Source organism: Buceros rhinoceros, unplaced genomic scaffold (genome assembly GCF_000710305.1).
Source record: "Buceros rhinoceros silvestris isolate BGI_N320 unplaced genomic scaffold, ASM71030v1 scaffold16541, whole genome shotgun sequence".
Taxonomy (NCBI): domain Eukaryota; kingdom Metazoa; phylum Chordata; class Aves; order Bucerotiformes; family Bucerotidae; genus Buceros; species Buceros rhinoceros.
Window position 1 is genome coordinate 69,714 of NW_010392669.1, and position 17,707 is coordinate 87,420.

Here is a 17,707-nt window from a genome sequence, read left to right on the forward strand (position 1 = left end):
TTCAAGAGCTTGTCCACTGCGTGGGGAAGGTTGCATCTTAGCAGTGTCAATCATTTTGCCTGTAATTTCAGAGAGGCTTAAACCAAATGACCTGCTTTTCTCAGCGAGCTGCCATTGCTGGTCTGAGATCCAGTGCTACAAGACCAGTCGTGACTCCAGAAGACCTGGAGGTGAGAAGCAACTGTTTTCACTTCGGCTGATGCTCATTGCGGGCGGGCAGGCTGGTTCATCTTGCTTTTTGGTCTTCAAGTTCATAATTAATGTCTGTGTTGACAGAAGCACACACTGTAGCCCCACTTCACATGAGAATCCCCGTAACCAGAACAGAGTTAGAAAAGGGTGGCAGAAGGAAGTTCACTCATTAGCTATGCGGTTTACAGGAGAACTTTGCTCCAGGTTCTTACAGTTTTCTCACTGCCTAAGGAATTACACAGTGCAGGATCTGCACTCTCACCCTGTAAGTACCCGCCGTGGTTTCGCCTCCTGTGTGGCCTGCACATGCTAAGCATTCCTCGCTGCTCTCCTGGAAGGCAGATAAGCCTGACTGCTACCTTTGTTCAACATCTGGAGAAGGAAAGACTAGAGAGAGCTAGACTGGCTGGGGACTGTACCGAACACAGTCAAAACAGGGATAAAACCGGCACTGGCAGTACTGCTTTTGACATCACAGCCTGCTTTTGACATCACAGCCACATTTACGACTACTCTTACCCTGGGGTTAGACGGGGAGAATGCATGAATTCCAGGCAGGGCTCACGGGTCTATACGACACTTAATGTGGATCAAGGGTCAAAGAATCATTTAAATGTTCCCTGTGAATTCCTGTTGGGTTTGCTCTGTCATAAGCTTTCAGCCTAGCAGTTTTCAGAGCTATATGCACAAGGTTCATGTCCATACACTCGTATCATGGTGGGACAGATTAATCAGCCGTTAGCAGCTCTCCCTCCACTCCAAATGAGTTATTATAAAAACCTGTCTTCTATGACAGACTAGTCGAGATAATTTGAAGAACAAAAGGACTAACTTCCCCATAGGGAATGTACCTGAGAAGTTTAATCTGAAGCTCTGAAGAACTTCCTTCTTTGATTCTAACGAACTGTCAGTGGCAAATGCCCCCACAGCAGCCCTCATCTGACAAATATGAATGGGCCAGGAGTCTTCAGATGGGAACTGTTAGTAAAAATATTACAAGAAAGGTCTCCTGACTCTTCAGGAGTGGGGTTTTATGCAGAGGGAATACACAGGGAGAGAGAGGAACTCAACCTGACAGCTGGGCTCCAACTGTCCTTCTGTCCTTGCAGACACCACTCCAAACTGTGAACTCTAACAGCATTTTCCACTCCCCCCGGACCCTTGTGTGTGGGAAACGTGTGTTTTGCATGACTGCAGATGTCACTGCCTGCCAGCCATGCTATCCTACTACAGGATACCTACAGGAACCTACTGCCTCATCATGCAGTCGGTTCTGCACCTGTATTTATGCATGGGGCTGGGCAGCACTAAGAACTTCTCCCAGGAAAACAACTTTCATCACTTCAGAAAAAGCCTGAGAAAGGATGCACTGATACAGGTGCACAGTTAGTACTGTATTATCTTTCCTAGCTGTGGAAAGCATCTGCCTAAGGATGAGCACTTCAGTAGCAGTCCAGTGGCCAGAGCACGGCTGCTGGTACGGCTCAGGTAGTGCAACTTCATGTGCAAGCAAATCCTAGTTCTGTGTGAGGTTCTTCCTGCTGCGGGGGGCATGAATGAAGACGGGATTTGTGAGGACAACAGTAATTTTTCACTCCTGAAAATGCTAATGTGGCCACACCTGAGGTTATTTCCAGTAGCACATATGGAAGGTTTTATTTCCCAACAATGTTCACGTATTTTGCTGAAGGCCAGGAGCCCTCCTCTGGAAAAAAATAAATAAAAATGCCCACAACCCATTGTAAGCCTCCTATCAAAGGAAGTGCAAACAATGAGTGCCATTCTTTCCCATGTCTCTGCAGAAAAGCAGTTTAAACTCTTCCTGCTCTAGCGAGGTGGACTCAGTCAGAGGAAGCAGAGAGAGAACAGATTGCTATGGGTAAGAGTGCCCACACCCAGACTTGCTGACAGTCACCAAGGAACAGTTACGCTGCTCTGCAAGCAAACCAGCTCCAAATAACGCTTGCCAAGGCCTTGCTGACTCCATCCTTGGAGATGGCCCTGAAGCCTGCCGGATCACATCATCAGGGAGCGCTGCTCTCCAGGAACATTCCCTCACGCTGAGGTCCACGAGCTGTTACTTCTCACAGCACTACCCTAATTCTTGCTCTGATGAATGCTGACATCCTTCTTAGTCATTCCCCCCCTCCCAGTTTGACCATGTTTAGTCCTTTTTAACCTTTCTGTGTAGATCAATCCTTTCTAGCACTATCAATAAATAAAAGCCTTCTGTTGTCATCAACAAAATGGTCTTTTAACAGTTACAAGAACAATACAACAATCACTTGGGGAAAAAAAACAACAAAGCAAAACCAGCTAATATTTGATGCATTTAAAAACCTCTACTCTGGCTATTTTCTGCTTTTTAGAAATAAGTGCTTTGTTAAATAGAAAAAACAGTGAGAAAATTAATGGGGAGCACAAGCAGCAGCAGGTGACAAGAAGGACCTTCTAACCCATCGGAAATCCTTGCCACAAAAAAGGTAGCAGTGGGGCTGAAAAAGAAAGCTGAACTTCAGTTAGAAACATCTAAGGAATATGAAAAAGCTGTTAGAGCTGCAACCTTTCCCTCTGCTTTGATCTGACTTTACACGAATCTCGAGAGTGGGAAATCCGACAGCTTCAAAGAGGGTCTCCACGTACCAGGACAGGTTTATTCTGTCTGGAGAGAGAGGGAGCTTGGAAAGGCTGTCCTCAAGCAACTCTAAGGAACTGCTGACAGGTTAGGGCTAAGTATTTCACCTCCCTCGTCTTCATGTAAGACAGCCACGTTACCTGTGAGAAGCACCAGCACGTCCAAGTGAAAAAGAGAGCCAGAGCCAGAGCCACTATTGTGAAAAAACGTGAGAGAAGTAAACACATTTTTGTGGCCCTTGCATCTTGGAAATGCTTTTGTAACTGCTATTAGTTGACATGTACTTTTGAAGGTGAAATTGTGGCTGTTCTGGGTTCTGGCCACGTAATGCAACCACAGAGAATACGATCTCAGCAAATGAGATGTTATAGGAAGAGAGATGAGGATAGCTGGAACATCATGTGCTTTACCAACTGAAAATGCCTGGTATGAGAAAACAAAGCCACATTCTCTATCCTTTATTCTCATTTTCCTTGGCTCTCAGCTTTACAGATCCCTAAAAATACCGCATTGTAACTAAAGGAGCTGCAATTTGCCTGCGACTGACTGAAGAATTACAATATCACTCCAGGCTGATGAATCTCCCATGGGTATTCCTTCTAAGAGGGCTTTCCTAAATTGATTGCCAATAACCTAATAGGTTTGTCTCTTTTTTCTGTATTGGAATGTTGCCATAATGATAGTAATATAGGAAAGAAATTGAAAGCGTGAGATGTCATTTCACAATACCTAAAGCTTGCAGAAGTGCATAGCAAGGTCACCCCTGCAGCCTGAACTCTGCCTTCATGAGGCTGCAGGCCAAGTAAACCCAGGAGAAAGGGTCACCTGCCTATTAGAAAAGACACCTAAGAGACCACAGGAAAAAACGCTGTGTTGTAAAGCAACACCATCTTCCTCTTTCATGGGACTGATATAAAACAAAGCAATTTAATAATCTCAGATGTAAGGTAGGGTTATGAAGTTTTCCGAAATTAAATTTTCACAACCACTATGGAAAATTTTTAATACATATCTAGGAGGTCCAGCGGTCTTAGGATTACTATGAAATACCCCAAAGAGAAAATATACAAATCCTGACCGACTGACTGAGCCGGTGATACCTTTTACGGGACAACACTAAACCCCAAATTTGGGTGAATACTGTTACTCTCTGAAGTGCCAACTCTTTTGCTGAAGCCGTGTATAGCAGGAAGCAGCGCAGAGCAGCCTTCGGCAAGATTGAGAGCCAGTGCGCGAGCTCCCACAGACTCAGCAATATAAATGGAAATGATTATTCCTTCTTTTGACTGAAGGATAGACACAGCATAAATCAGTCAAGTCACGCATACTACAGCCCTAGTAACTTCCCAACTCATTTGGGAAATCATAATAGTCACGCTGTGGAACTGCATTAATAATCTCACAGATAATGCACCTATATTGGGAATTTTATCCACGAGAATACCAGAACCAGAACAAATGTCCAGGTCAGGAAATCTACACCAACCTCATAAGACTAAAAGCCGCTGTAAGAGATGGGGAACAGAAAGCAATTATTTTGCTAACACAATTGAATAATTAATATTACCCAAAGACACCCAAAGGACAAGACACAAAGGGGAAACACACTGTTGAAGTGACTTGGAATAGATCAAACGGGGGAGGAAAGCCAGTCTGATCCGAGCCCATGCAGCCATGCAGGCGCTCATGGTGTTCAGCTCTCACCGGCACCCAGCTCAGGCTGTAACCTGTATTCCATCAAAGTTTATCCTCACCACTTACCTCTTTAGGTGCAGAGATTATTTTACAGAGCCTAAACTATGTTAGCTGTCTTTCTAACTTACAGTGAATCTGGGCTCAGTTAAACCAGCTCTTTGTGTAACACAACCGTGTTTCCATCGCTCTGCTTTGGGGTTCCTCCCTCCTCTCTCGCCATCGCTGATACAGAAAACCAAACCGCCTTTACAAAGAAAACTGTAGGTTTGACAGGGAGAATGAAGTTGTTAACTGACCTGAGCAACCAGGTTTGTGCTAATTTAAGTGAACTAATTAATCCAGCAACACCAGTCTACAGAAAAAAATCCAGAAAATATTTATGCGTCGCTAGTAAAAAAGATACTTAAGGAAAAAGAGAGCAAGTAATTGTCTCATTATACAGCACAAAGCATGCCTGACAGGAACCCTCACCCCAAAGGCCATTCTCCATCAACAGAACCATTCTCCGTATCAAATCCATGCAATAAATACAACGTTTAATCATTTCTTCGAGGTTTGCTGCTTCAAACATTATTTTAACTCTACTTCTTAAAACCTTTCTCAGGTTTTAAGGGAATGTGGGACTAAGGGATGACACTGTGCATGTACAGAGAACATCTGCAGTCTCTCACATGCCCATGGTGTCTCTGAGCAAACTGTGTGTCCCAGAGTTCAGTAACCTCGTGTATATATTGTCTGTGGTTGGCTAACAGCAGCTGCAGAGGGGACGGCATGTGGCCTGTTCCATCGCCTTGCTCGTTAACTTTACGCCATACAGACAAACAGAGGGGAATGGAGACACTTTCTACCGGGATTACTGCAGGCTCCTGCTAGCCTTCCTCCAGCTCAGAAGGAAGACCATGAAAATGAATGAATCAACACTGAGAAATATTATGACTATATAGGGAGAGAGAGACAGCAACGATCCTCTGCACAAGTCATCTGTCTTTGTAAAGGCAGTCCTGAACACGGCATGGCGTCAGTTGTCCAGAAAAATCACATGGCTTTTCTTTCTTTTCCTTGCAAGCTGTCCCAAGGACTAGGTATTCTCTTTCTGAGTGAAAAAACAGGGTTCATTTTTGCACATCAAGTGCAGTGCTGTGATTGAAAGGAAGTCATGAGGGCAGGTGTGAGGGGAAGCCTTGGCTACCTGCATTCAGTGAGGCTTTGCCTTTCCCCTCGCAGACCAAATGGTGCAATGCCTCACACGCATTCAGGATTTTGAAGCTCAAATTAAGCAGTCCTGTCTTTGAGGGGATGTAGGGGCAGGTCTGAGTCTCAGCTTCAGCCAAGTAAACTGCAGGGTGCTTTCCAGTGTGTTGCAGTGCACCTTCCAGCGCCAGTGGCCAGTCTGCCAGAAGGGGATCAGATTGACACCGACTGAGATTCATCCCATTTCAACCTGTCACCTCAAAACCGGGCCTTGCTTTTGTCCACTGCCATCACTAATCCCATCGATTGATTTTGCCAATATCTGGAGTGACTCTTGTGGAGAGGCAGCGATCTTCAAAGATAAAAACAAAGCAAAGACTTCCAAGACAAGGAAGTCATGAAGCTGGAAGAGTTAGGTTCAAAGATGTCATCGGGATGTCCCAGTTCATGCGCTGCAGGAGATCTGGTGCTACCCAGCGTATCTGTGTCACTGAACAGAGCACAAAGCAGTGACTTTCAAGCCAGAAGAGGCTGGGACAGTAAGTCCACATGGCGCAGCACTGCCCAGACCTCCTGGCTGAGGGCTGAGGTGGCGTTGCTGTGTTACCACAGCCATAGATGCACTCAAACTGCTTTCTCATCAGAGATGAGATGTGTACAGCCAGCTTTGGGGTCTCTGCTGCACTGTGGAGATGTGTCTAAAGAAAGGTCTGTGATGTCTCCACACCTCTCCACGTCCCAAGGGTGCAGCAGTGTTAGTTGTAGCAGTATACGAAAGCTATGCTGTCATTTCAGCCTCCCCTCTGGGATTGTTCCGGACCTCGACCACAAATCCAGCAGAAATGGCTCCTACTCCCACCTGTCCACTCTCCACAGTGGACAATACCTTTTCACCCCCCAAGAGACAGGTGACAGAGAAATAATCCTTTACAGAGGGGTTAAAATAGCACCAGCAGTAATGTCAAGGACAAGGCTGAGGAAAACTCAAGGTAAACAGGGACTGCTTTTTACAGATTAAATATGCAGATCTTCACACAGCAAGAGATGATCGCTTTCTCATTTATGCCGAGGCGTAAATATTATATTGACTCTTCTCTCACTGCCGAGTAGCTTTAATGCCATTTACTTCAGTAAAGTCCTGAGCTGCTGTAAATCAAGTACTGTTTTAGGCTACTCACCGTGGTCATGGGCAAAAACAAACAAGTTAAGTCCTGTCAGCCTCTGGGCCAAGTCATCATAGCGGCCGCAGTGTTCCCCAGCGCCATGAGCGATAAACACGAGGGCCCTAAATGGAGCATTAAGGTACAAATCATTAACTTTGCAATCCACCCACAAAGGCTTCAGAGCTACAAGTAAAACCAGCATATTCAACTTCGCAACAGCATTTCAGACATCAGCAAATACAAGGTAATTTGTATGTTTATTTATGTATAAACTGTATAGCGGGTGGGTTTGAACAGAGGGGAAACGATTGCCATCCTGACCCACCATCAACCTGGTCTTCTCCAGACACTGCCTTGTCTCATTTGTCTGCCACCATGGTCTGCTGCAAGTTGAAGATGCAGATGGGCATCAGCATCCACCCTTGAACTGGGTAACTCCACCTTGGGCTTGAGGCATCAACTGTTCCTATAGTGTAAGTGTGGCCTTTGATTTCTTTTGGAACTGGTATGTCTCTGTGGTTTCAAATACAAATATTGTCCTTAGCTTTATAACTTGCAACATTGATGCCACAGAGCACTCTTAAAGATGAAGTTCCAGCTAAAAAAATAGGTCCCAAGCAGAGTCCAGAACTTTGGAGTTTGGAATTTTATCCTTTGACTCAAATTCTGGTAATTTTACCATTCCAATTTCTGCCCCAAAACAGTTGCTTCACTTTGGAGATTAAAGCGACTCTTACACAGCCCCTGTACAACTACCGACAGCGATCATTAAAAAGCCAGTCTGACCAACACTTCTTTCTGAGAGACAAGCAAATACTTATCTTAGAAGATTCCAGTTTTACCAGTGGTACTTTACTTTTACTGGAATGGCATCAAGTGAAAGTGACGGAAGTTGAATGAACCTTCCCAGTGTTTTTGCTGGGAAAAGTTTATCTAGAATGAGACTAGAGCTGTAGCAGAAGTAGCAATGAAATCACAGAAGTTTTGCTGAACTCAACAGGTGACTATTTCAAAAGCAGCTTCAGCAACACAAACATAACATATTTAAAAGTACTAATCGTCATTGCAACATCAGCAACCACAAAACAGCCTGACAGCTACAAGTGAGACTTTTTCAGTACATTAACAGTGCAATATTAAGTGAACTGACAACATATAATAACGACAGCACTTTACAGCTAGTGAATTCCTCAACTTTATTTTGATTGAGGTTTTGAATACCTTTTAAGTCAGCGAATTCACTGCAATAAACTGCTTTGATCTTCATATGTTTAAACTTAAAAAAACGTTGGAAAACGTAGAAAATCCCGCTCTAGCTCTTTGCTCAGCATGTGGCTTCAAAGTACTTGCTCACACTAGACAACCTGGAAGAGCATCTATCAAAACCAGAAGGATTTTACAGAGCACACTGCAAACACAAAAGCAGCAACGCAGAGATGCTCTGGTATCTGTCTGACACTAATTAATGACGTTAGGGCACACAACACATTTCATTTGCTGTGCCTTACAAATGCTCTTTAGTATCACCAAAGGTCTCAGGACCAGTGTGGAGCAGTCATTTCTTCCTTTGCCATCCTCCCCAGTCAGTAGATTGGACAGCTTATCAATGTATTTGCCAGACAGTCAGATTTTCAGACTGCAGGGTCTATTCGTGTAGCTCCAAGCACTGAAGAAACGGAGACACTGCTCATTCCACAGTGGACAATATTCACTTTCCACAGCAGATGCATCACGGCTTTACATGACCCGCGTCTCCCAGACAGAGGAAGCCCAGCAGAGACACTGCAGCTAGTGCTGGAAGAGAGCGTTGTTACTCTATACGTGCCCCTGAAAATGGGAGGCACCATCCAAATGCTTCTGCCTCCACTTATACGTAACGGTCTGATACCTCAGCCCTGGTCCCGCGTCACCTCAAAAGACTTCTCAGTCCCCAAATCTGGGGCTGGCAGATTTGCCAAACATTGACAAATGCAGCAGGGGGTGAAGCACAGCCAGGCTCTGGACTCTGTGGCACAGCACGGGACACTGATGCAGGAACTAAGGAAATGTGACAGAAAATTCCCGTGTACCCATCACCTCGACATCCAACAGACCCAGCCAGACTCAGGCCTCTGCTGCGTACCTCCTGTTACTTGCTCCTGACAGCTTCCCTGCTCAGCATCTTACTTAAGCCCTCAGCCACTCTTCAGCGGATCTCTATTTTTCCTGCTAACTAGGCACAGAGATTAAGGTGCAACTTGGCTGACAGAATACAGCCCTTCATTTCTCAGAGAAATATTATTTGTGTGTATGTTCTGAAATGGAACAAGTGAATGAAACCTAATGGGAAGCTGGCAAAGAGATCTCTGCCAGGAAATTCTTGCTGTTATTTCATCCCCCCGACGGCAAAGCCCTAATTTTGCTTTCATTCACACTGATGCAGCACCATGACCTTGCCTGACAGCATCTTGCTAGATGCTCGGACCCCTCGCCTTCTCTGAAACCAGTGAGAAAAATAAAACCTCAGTGCTTCGGGGAGGCAAGGTGTCTGTGCAAGCTCTCCCCTCACATAGCACAACCACTGCCAGGCACCGCAGAACATGGTGTCCCTTTGGACAGCATGGGGAAGAGACCTGGGTTATTATTTGTCTGCAAAATACTGAATAAAATTCCTGAGACTGTTTGTGCCTTATGAGCCCTAACGGCAGTAGCTGTCGAGAAGACTTAGATACTTTGGAAAGTTTTGCCCTTTAAACAAGGACTAAAATTTCCAAATCATTATGTCATGTCAAAACAGAAGCAGCTCATTTTGTTGTTCAATAAAAAATGAGAGTGGCTTTACTGACTAAAACCTAGGTCACATCTACAGAGCTCGTTAGCTCTGGCTTTCAGGTCTAAGCACAGGGTCCATACACTAAAAACAACAGCTTGAAAAGTAGAAATTAGTATGAATATTGGACCGCAGGATTTGGCTCTTCCACCTGATCTCCCATTTTCCGTTACAAAACAAGCTTAGATTTGGCAAATCATACCTGAAGGCAGTGTAACAAATACATGGTTCAACATATTTTCAGAAGCAAGCTGGCATGAAAATACAACAAGTGATTAGATTGACAGCAGTTCTTTACTGAATGTAAACATTTTTGCAGGCACCCTTGCTCTCAAATTGCAGCCTGCTTTTTCCCACCACAGTGGCTGAAAAACAGAACGTCAGAGACTGCTTTCAACAGAGTCATTTAAAATTAATACAGAAACCCTGCAGGCTGTAAGATTTTATAGGATCGGAGTGCCTCTGTGCATGACCTCGGTGGAAATTCTGTTTAAGCAAGGTTTGTGTGTTGGCCATCTAACAAATTGATCCTGGGGAGAAATTTCTTCACCCCCAGCTCTTGCAATTGCACTGGTGAAATCCTTGGAAACTCGCCCATCTCGGGCAGAAACACCACGCGCAGCCTGCTAAGCTTTCTGGTGGAGGCTGACCTGTGCCTGAACCCCTGCCAACTCCGGTCTCTCCAACCGCAGTCAGAGAAACCTGATGTATCTTTGGGTGCTTCAGCTGGCTTTGGCTGCTGGAACTGCAATCGCCCAACATCTCGAAATACCCTCGTTTTGGCATCTGCCCAGTAAAGCAGCTAATCACACAGCAGCACGACTCCTCCTCACTCGGCGGGTGTGTCCCCACGCACAGCCAAGGTGTGAGCTGAGCGTGAGTAAGCATCCACCTGCTTGCTCTCACCTAACTGGTGCAACAACGATTATGGCTATTCAAAGAAACCGTTTTATTGACTGATGTTTGCAAAGGCAACAGGCAGTTTTAACACAGATCCCTGCCCTTCCCATAGTCCTCACCACCTCCTCCTCCCTCCCCACTGCCTGTTTCTCCCTGCTGGTACTGCACAGCTTGGCAAAGGGATGCGGTTCCTCATTGCACCAAGAGGGCAGGACAATATTTGTCTTTGTTCAAATCAACGACTGGCTGTGTTTACTTGTTTCCCATGAGGAGGTGATGGCATATTCCAGAGACCAGTCCCTGCTCCCACAGCCCGCCGTGCTGCTCACCCACGGCTGGTATCAGTCCCGCCAGTGTGGCTGTTTGCTAAGTAAGCAACACACAGCGATGCCACACACGCGGTTGGCGCCAGGCACGTGCAAACGTCCTTTCCTGAATCGGGGAGGCTGGGAGTGGTAGAGGCTGGGCTGTGATGCAACGTTGGTGTGCACAAACCCTTATGAAGACGTTGCCGTTCTGTCCTGCCTCTCAGAGAGGTCACCAGCTGATCTAAGCTTTCGCTGTTTGCAACCCTTACGTATTTCTTGCGGTAACTTCACATCCTCTAATATTTCACTTCTCGTGTGGGAAACAGCTTCGCAGAGCAGGAGTTCACCTTTAGGTGCAAGAGCAGAACCAGTTTCAGAGGTTCTCACTCACAACACTGAGAAAGCTGCTGTGCTACGAAATCTGGCAGGCCAGAAACACAGCTCAGGACTTGGGTCCTGTGGGACATAAGACCCATGTTCTTGCTTTACCTTCAACAAAAATCACGTTGAGACTGAACTGGACAGGGAAGGCTGTGAGCGGGACGGTATGATTTTAACATCTTGTGTCCTCTAGGGACAGAACCACTTCTGTAGGACCCCACCCTCCCACCCCATGCACACTATTTTATTGCCAGAAAATAACCCAAAACTCTGGGTCTAGTCCAAAGAACGGAAGAGAAGCTTCCTGTGACGACGTATATGAAAAATGCGAGCTTTCCCACTCCATTCAAAGCATCCCTCTTCAAAACAATATTCAAGCACTTGCTTAACCTCAGGAAACTTCCCCCAACTCATGAGAGTCAGTAGGACTTACGAAGTACGAGATGAAAGTTAAAAAAGGATTTATAAATGCTGTCCAGAATAAGGGCTGATTTAATCAGATGCAGAAGTGATCTCCTGAATCAAGCCTTGCAGCTTAAGCTAATACTACGTAAGGCAGCTACGCTTCTCGTTTGGTATGAGGTATGCTGTTACCAGAACCAGAGCAGCTCTGACACAGAACACCTGACCGGAGCAGTTTTCAATACCTAACACTGAATTCCTACAGTAACTTTTAAAAAGCTGTCAGGAAAGCTCTGAATTAACTAGGCTGCCAGAAAAATGACTGGCTCACTGAAATTGTCACATATTGTTGCGGTGTTTGAGCTGATTTATCAGTTCCTTTGTAGCTGGCAGCAGCCTGAGTCTTAGAACCAGAGTGAACACTTAACCTGTATTTATAAAAAACATTTCACTGGTGGCATTTTTGGACAAGCAACTGGGTGGTTGCTCACAGAACTTCTAAAAACTGTCATGTCATGCATGCTTGTTTTCCTTCCAAAGTATATCATACTGGAAAATCGGTTAAAGGTGTGTGCTCCTGGGTGAGCAGGGTTAGTGGTCCTCACTGATTAGGAAGACTAGTTATCTTTCACATAAGACGATTATGCATTAAGCAGCTTGTAACTTTGTTGAGCTTTAGCTGTCATTCCAATTTTCTGCCTTTGGTATTTGGTTAAAGATTACCCTTTTTTAAAAAAAAAAAAAATTTCCAGCTAATAATTTCCAAGAACACATAATGAAGAATTAATTGTTTTGTTCACTAGTGGTGACCTTTTCTCTGGAGGACTCCTGAGAGTCCTCTTTCTCTGAGTGCAAGACATGAAGTTCTCTGTACCTGCTTTCGGAGTCAGCTTTTGCACCTTTGTTTCCTGAGGGGATTTGTGTCCTGAAGCAACCCTGACAAAACTTGGGCCATGGGCAGGGATTACAAATAATTATGGCAATTTCTCTCATGCTCTGCATGCTCATGACCTACACTGTTAGCCAAGAGGTCAGCCTGGCGAGTCTGGTTAAACAGGAATATTTATGGTGGAGTCAGGCATGTCCCTTCTCGGTGCCCTTCCATCTCTAGGAAACCTGCAGAGCTACATCACTCTGAAGGTGCAAGAGACAGTGACTTTGCTCCCATTCCAGCCATGTTTCAAGGAGGCATTACACCTCCGAGCTTTGCTTGTTCTCTTGCTCGGTTTTTTTCAGGAATGCATTCTTAGCCTCTGCTCTTACTGGCCCATAGCTTTGCCATGTAGGTCCATAATCCGGGTAGCCACCTCTTTCCTTCTGCTGTCATTGAAGTTGAGCAATGTTACGTCAGACTAGCAGTTCTACAGCTATTTTTCCCAGCTCAGGAGAAAAAGCAAGTCAGAATGGCAATCGCCTGGACTCTCTATGGACCTTCTCTCAGTATCACAGACCACGGATATCTCACAAAGCAATTAAAAAATAAACCTCTCCAGCAAACTCTGCTTCTTTCTTTTCCTGTTTACTCAGGCTTGGAAGTTCCCATTCAAAGCTGTCCAAAGGGGCTGCTGCTGTTAGTTTAAGCAGAATTCTGCTGTCTAACATAGAGACTTAGGGCTCAGTCTTAAAATCTGCGCTTGCTTCCATGAGAACTCCCTTGCAACACGTTTGCAAGCCTGGTCTCATCATGCATCTGGAAATCACAACCCCTCAACAGCACAGAGTTAGGATGACATTGGAGAACTGCCATGACCTACAAGAGGAGCAACATGGGTAAGTTATTCACCAACACCAGGAACTGTGGACACCATAAATCAATGGAGCAGAGGCAGAACTGGGTCGTACAGATAGATTTCAAAACAAAAGGTTCAACAGGATCTAGCTAGAGCCAGCAGAAAACAATGTGGAGAAACAGCTTATGCTGATTTATTGTAGCTCTTCCAAAAGCAAGACTCACCCAGAATAGCTCATGGGTGGTCGAATACAGGCGAAAGATCTGATGGAAAATTCAGGTGGGGGTGGAGGGGAAGGAATTATTGGGACCTCGCAACTGCATAGCTCCGGACAAATCTCTGCAAAGTTAGCATTTGAGACCAGCTGTATTCTGTTTCAAGGAAGCTTTGAATTAATATTTTAGGGGACACAAGCTGAGATCAGAGGTGAAATGTGTGGTGTGTAGCTTAAAATTCACTGGCCGGATCTTCCCAGCCCTTTCTTGTATAAAACTGAAGAGGAGGGATTCTAGGGTTACATGGGCTGCCTCAGGGAGACATCCTCCACTTTGATATCAGAGATGGGATTTTCCTCGACAGAACTCGCTGCCAGACCTGCTGCTCTGAGTCTGCAAGGCAGACAAGCACTCTGGAGATGCAGGCGGCTCAGGGTTTGAAGCTGTGTTTTCCTCTTGCTGCTGCACTTCTACAGAGCACAGGAATCCTTGAAAGAATGATGACTTCTGTTTCCAAGGAGGCAAGGTACAGGCATTGCCACACGCAGAGGACTGAGGCAGGGATAACTCAGGGGGAGCCTGGGTAGAACTGCCCCTGGACCTGTCCGAGAGTAAGTTTGGAATCGGACATTCCAGTTCTGTACTTTGATCTGCTTCAGCCCTTCCTGGGTACAAGGGCTGCAAGAGATATACAACGGGGTCATACTTCTCAAGGATGAATGCACAAAGCAGTCAGTGTCTTTCTAAGAAAACCGTGCAAAGCACTATTTAAATAGAAGACAGCAGCTGCAAAATTAAGTCAATCTGGAATCACACCCAACATTTTTAGATTAGCTTCAAAGTGTGGCGGAAGAATATTCAAAGAAACAAAAGAATTTCTGGCATAAATCCCTTGGAAATCAGGAAAAATAAGATATTTCTTATCAATTTTATTAAGAATTAGTTTTCATTTGGACGCAAAGCCACTGCAGATGGAAGATGGTTGCAGGACCACGATTCTCAATGGAGAACCAACAAACGGGGAGTAAGAGCAAAACCAGTTTTCACAGACCTCCCCCTCCTCTTTCATGGATTTGCACTGAACCTTTAATGATTTCCAAAGGGAAAAAAATTACCGGTTAGTCAGTCACGTAGCAGTTTCTTCCTGAAATCAAAATGCAGGCACTGCCTGGTGAGCCAAAGCCTTGGGAAAAGAAAGGCTTGTGTAATTAGACGGACTGTCCTTTCAAAGCATGAGAAAGCTGCAGTTAAAGGACCAGAAGTTTCCTCTGCACAGCCACTATGGCTTAAACTCAGCACTGCTCACTAGTTCAGGACTAAACCGTTCACTGAACAAGGAGGGGTTTTTTATATAAAAGAATGTCTCTGTTTGCAAGCAGCTGTGCAAAACCAGTTCCTTCTTCCCGAGCTCGCCTGCAGCCTCGGCATATTCAGAACACCGGTACCTGTTCCAGTCACAAGTCGCTACCTATTGCTCCTATAACTTCATAACCTGACAAGCCCAACTCGACCCTAAAAGAGCAAGCAGGCTTCCTAGAAAGGAACAAGGTCTGCTTGATTACGGGATCAGCTCAAGCCACACAGGAACGCTCCCAACATAGCATCCTCAGCCCATGTGGATCATTTAACCTCGCCTTTCTGCGCAGCACAGAGGATGGAACTAGCCTTCAGCATCCCTGCGTTAAGGAGTTCCAGCTGAGCCTCTGCAGCTTTCAGATGATGGAAATCAACTGACTTAGTAAGGCCATCCCTCTGGCTGAGTCCACACGTGTACTTGGTGACTTCTAAGTCCTCAGTAACATGCTTGCTCGGTTATTTTCAAATGTTTGCTAAGAAGTGGTTATAGTTCGCAACAAATCGTGAAGTGGTGCAGAAGGCACTATATCTAAATGTTAATCACTGTTTCCTAAAGTCTTCTAAAACAAGCCTACAGACTTTTCCTGACTTCACTTTTTTCACAAAGTGTGTTTCATGCAGGAGCTGGACATCACTAGTGGTCACAATCGGGGCTCACCAGGGGTTCTTCATGGTCAGTCTCCCCACAAAATCAACGGTTCTTAAAAATGCGATTGTCCATGTTTTAGACTCGAGCCATGGCTCTAATCACCTCCGATCTCAAGCTGTTATTTCAGGGAGTGGATCGAAGAGACAACTTATGGTGAGTGATACTGAAAAGCTACTCAAGAAGAATTCAGCTCAGCACACCAGCATCTGTGTGGGGAAGAAGCTGGAAAGCACACGGCTGGCACGAGGCGGTCAGAGAGTTTCCCAACCATTCCTTGCAATAAATACTGCACAACTCAAGCAGTCTGATCAGGCATTTTGGGCTCACGTGGGCAAATTTTCACTAGCTTGGAAAAGAGCTGTGAATAAGGAAGGAGCTTGACGTGTTCTGTGAAGTCGAGATAGTATGGTGGTTTTACTTTTTAATAAAGCACTGACTGTGCAATTCCCAATTGTATGGCCATGGTTTAGAGCAAAACCTAACACTCCAGTTCCCTGAAACACTTAGACTGGACAGTATGGTTTGTTACCAGGTAGTTCCACCCACGATGTGGAATTCTTGATTACTTCCTGCAGTGAGCCAAGGGCACGTCCTCATCTTTACCTCTCCGATCCTCTGCGGCCCTCTGCGTTGGCAGAGATCTTTACTGGGTTTTTTTAACAAACTGATGAACTCTTAAAAAGTTCAGATGTCACAGATAAGGAGCCAATCTTTTTTCTGTGTGATTTTCCAAAATCCAAGGTGGAATTATCCTGTAAACTTTGAGGCAGAAACTCAAGGATTTATTTCTTAATCATAAAGCATTTCTGTATATTTTAACATACTTTGAGATTAAACACATTAATTTCCAATGAATAATCCTATCTCAGCACATCCCAGAGCTACACTTCAGCCCTGCCAGCTATGAGAGGAATCTTTGCAGCCAGAGGCTTTGCAGGCTCTGTCAAAATCAATATCAGCAGCTATTCCTCTGGGAAATCAGTAATGTCACAGGCAAAGCGTTTGCCAAGGCTTTGAGCATGTTCCAATTAATTTACTATTCCAGAGTAGACCTGAGGTAGGAGAGGAAGTTGGATGTAAGCAGTTACACATGAGTCCGAGGAATCCTGCTAAGGCAGTGCTCACTGCAACATGTGCTTTAAAGGCTGAAATGATTATTCACAGTTTGAACCAAAGCAAATTTCAATCATGGATGAGGGGCAATAGTTTACCTACAGGTGACTTAAAAGTTAACAAATGGATAAAGAATTCAGCCTACAGTTGCCAGATCCAGGTCTGTGTTATTTCTTGGCTACATTGAGCTAATCTGGCTGTCCACAGACTTCAGGTGTGGCAGGACTGCTCATAAAATGTTCTTTCATCTCTAACATCAAGACAGCTTCACCTACGGCAGCGTGGGCTGCCACGCTAATGTAAAAGAGTTATAAACACTGTCTTGTGGATTTGCTCTCAGGAAGAGCTAGATGTAATAGCTTTAGACTCCAAAAGGTGAATGGGGACCTGCCCAACTTGGGGTGCAGCTACTATTAAACAAGGATGAGTGGTAACAAAAAATAAAAGAGTATTTAGTCAGATCAATCCTTGGCTGCAATCACTTTAGGTACAGGCAAAAAAAGCTAAAGGCATGTGGGATGCCTTTTCTGCAGAAAAGCTTAAAATAGAAAAGGAAATCAATACTCATTTACAGTATCTGGCAGTCACTGAACCAAAACATACATGTACACCTACAGCAGAGCAGAAATAACAACATTTATTTAAACCACAAGCTGTTATTCTGCTGCAGGAACGCTGTGTTTTATGCGGAGTGCTCCACCAGAAGCTGAGAAGTACCACATATTTCTGACCGTTTTTTAAAAGCGTTAGTGATATCAAGAGCAAATACTTTCAATACCACAGCTTTTAACCCCGCCACTGCCAGGCGGCCCCGCCGCTTGCTGGCAAAAAAGAGTCAGAGCTGATGTCTGAGCTAGCAGCAGGGAAGATGTTTTGTCTTTCCTCCCGAGCTTCTCTTCTGCCAACTTACAAGACACCATTTGTTGGATCACATGTGAGGGGGGCATCTGCCACAGCCTGTGACGGGA

The 17,707-nt window shown here is 45.0% G+C and overlaps 1 protein-coding gene across 1 annotated transcript in view; it reads right to left on the reverse strand.

The window, feature by feature from the left end:
* The window catches only part of MGLL (monoglyceride lipase), a 58,866-nt gene that overhangs the window by 31,199 nt on the left and 9,960 nt on the right, over positions 1-17,707 (reverse strand). Inside the window, exon 3 of the mRNA XM_010144582.1 lies at positions 6,892-6,998. Coding sequence (XP_010142884.1) covers positions 6,892-6,998 — 107 coding nt within the window. The remainder of the gene's footprint in view (positions 1-6,891; positions 6,999-17,707) is intronic.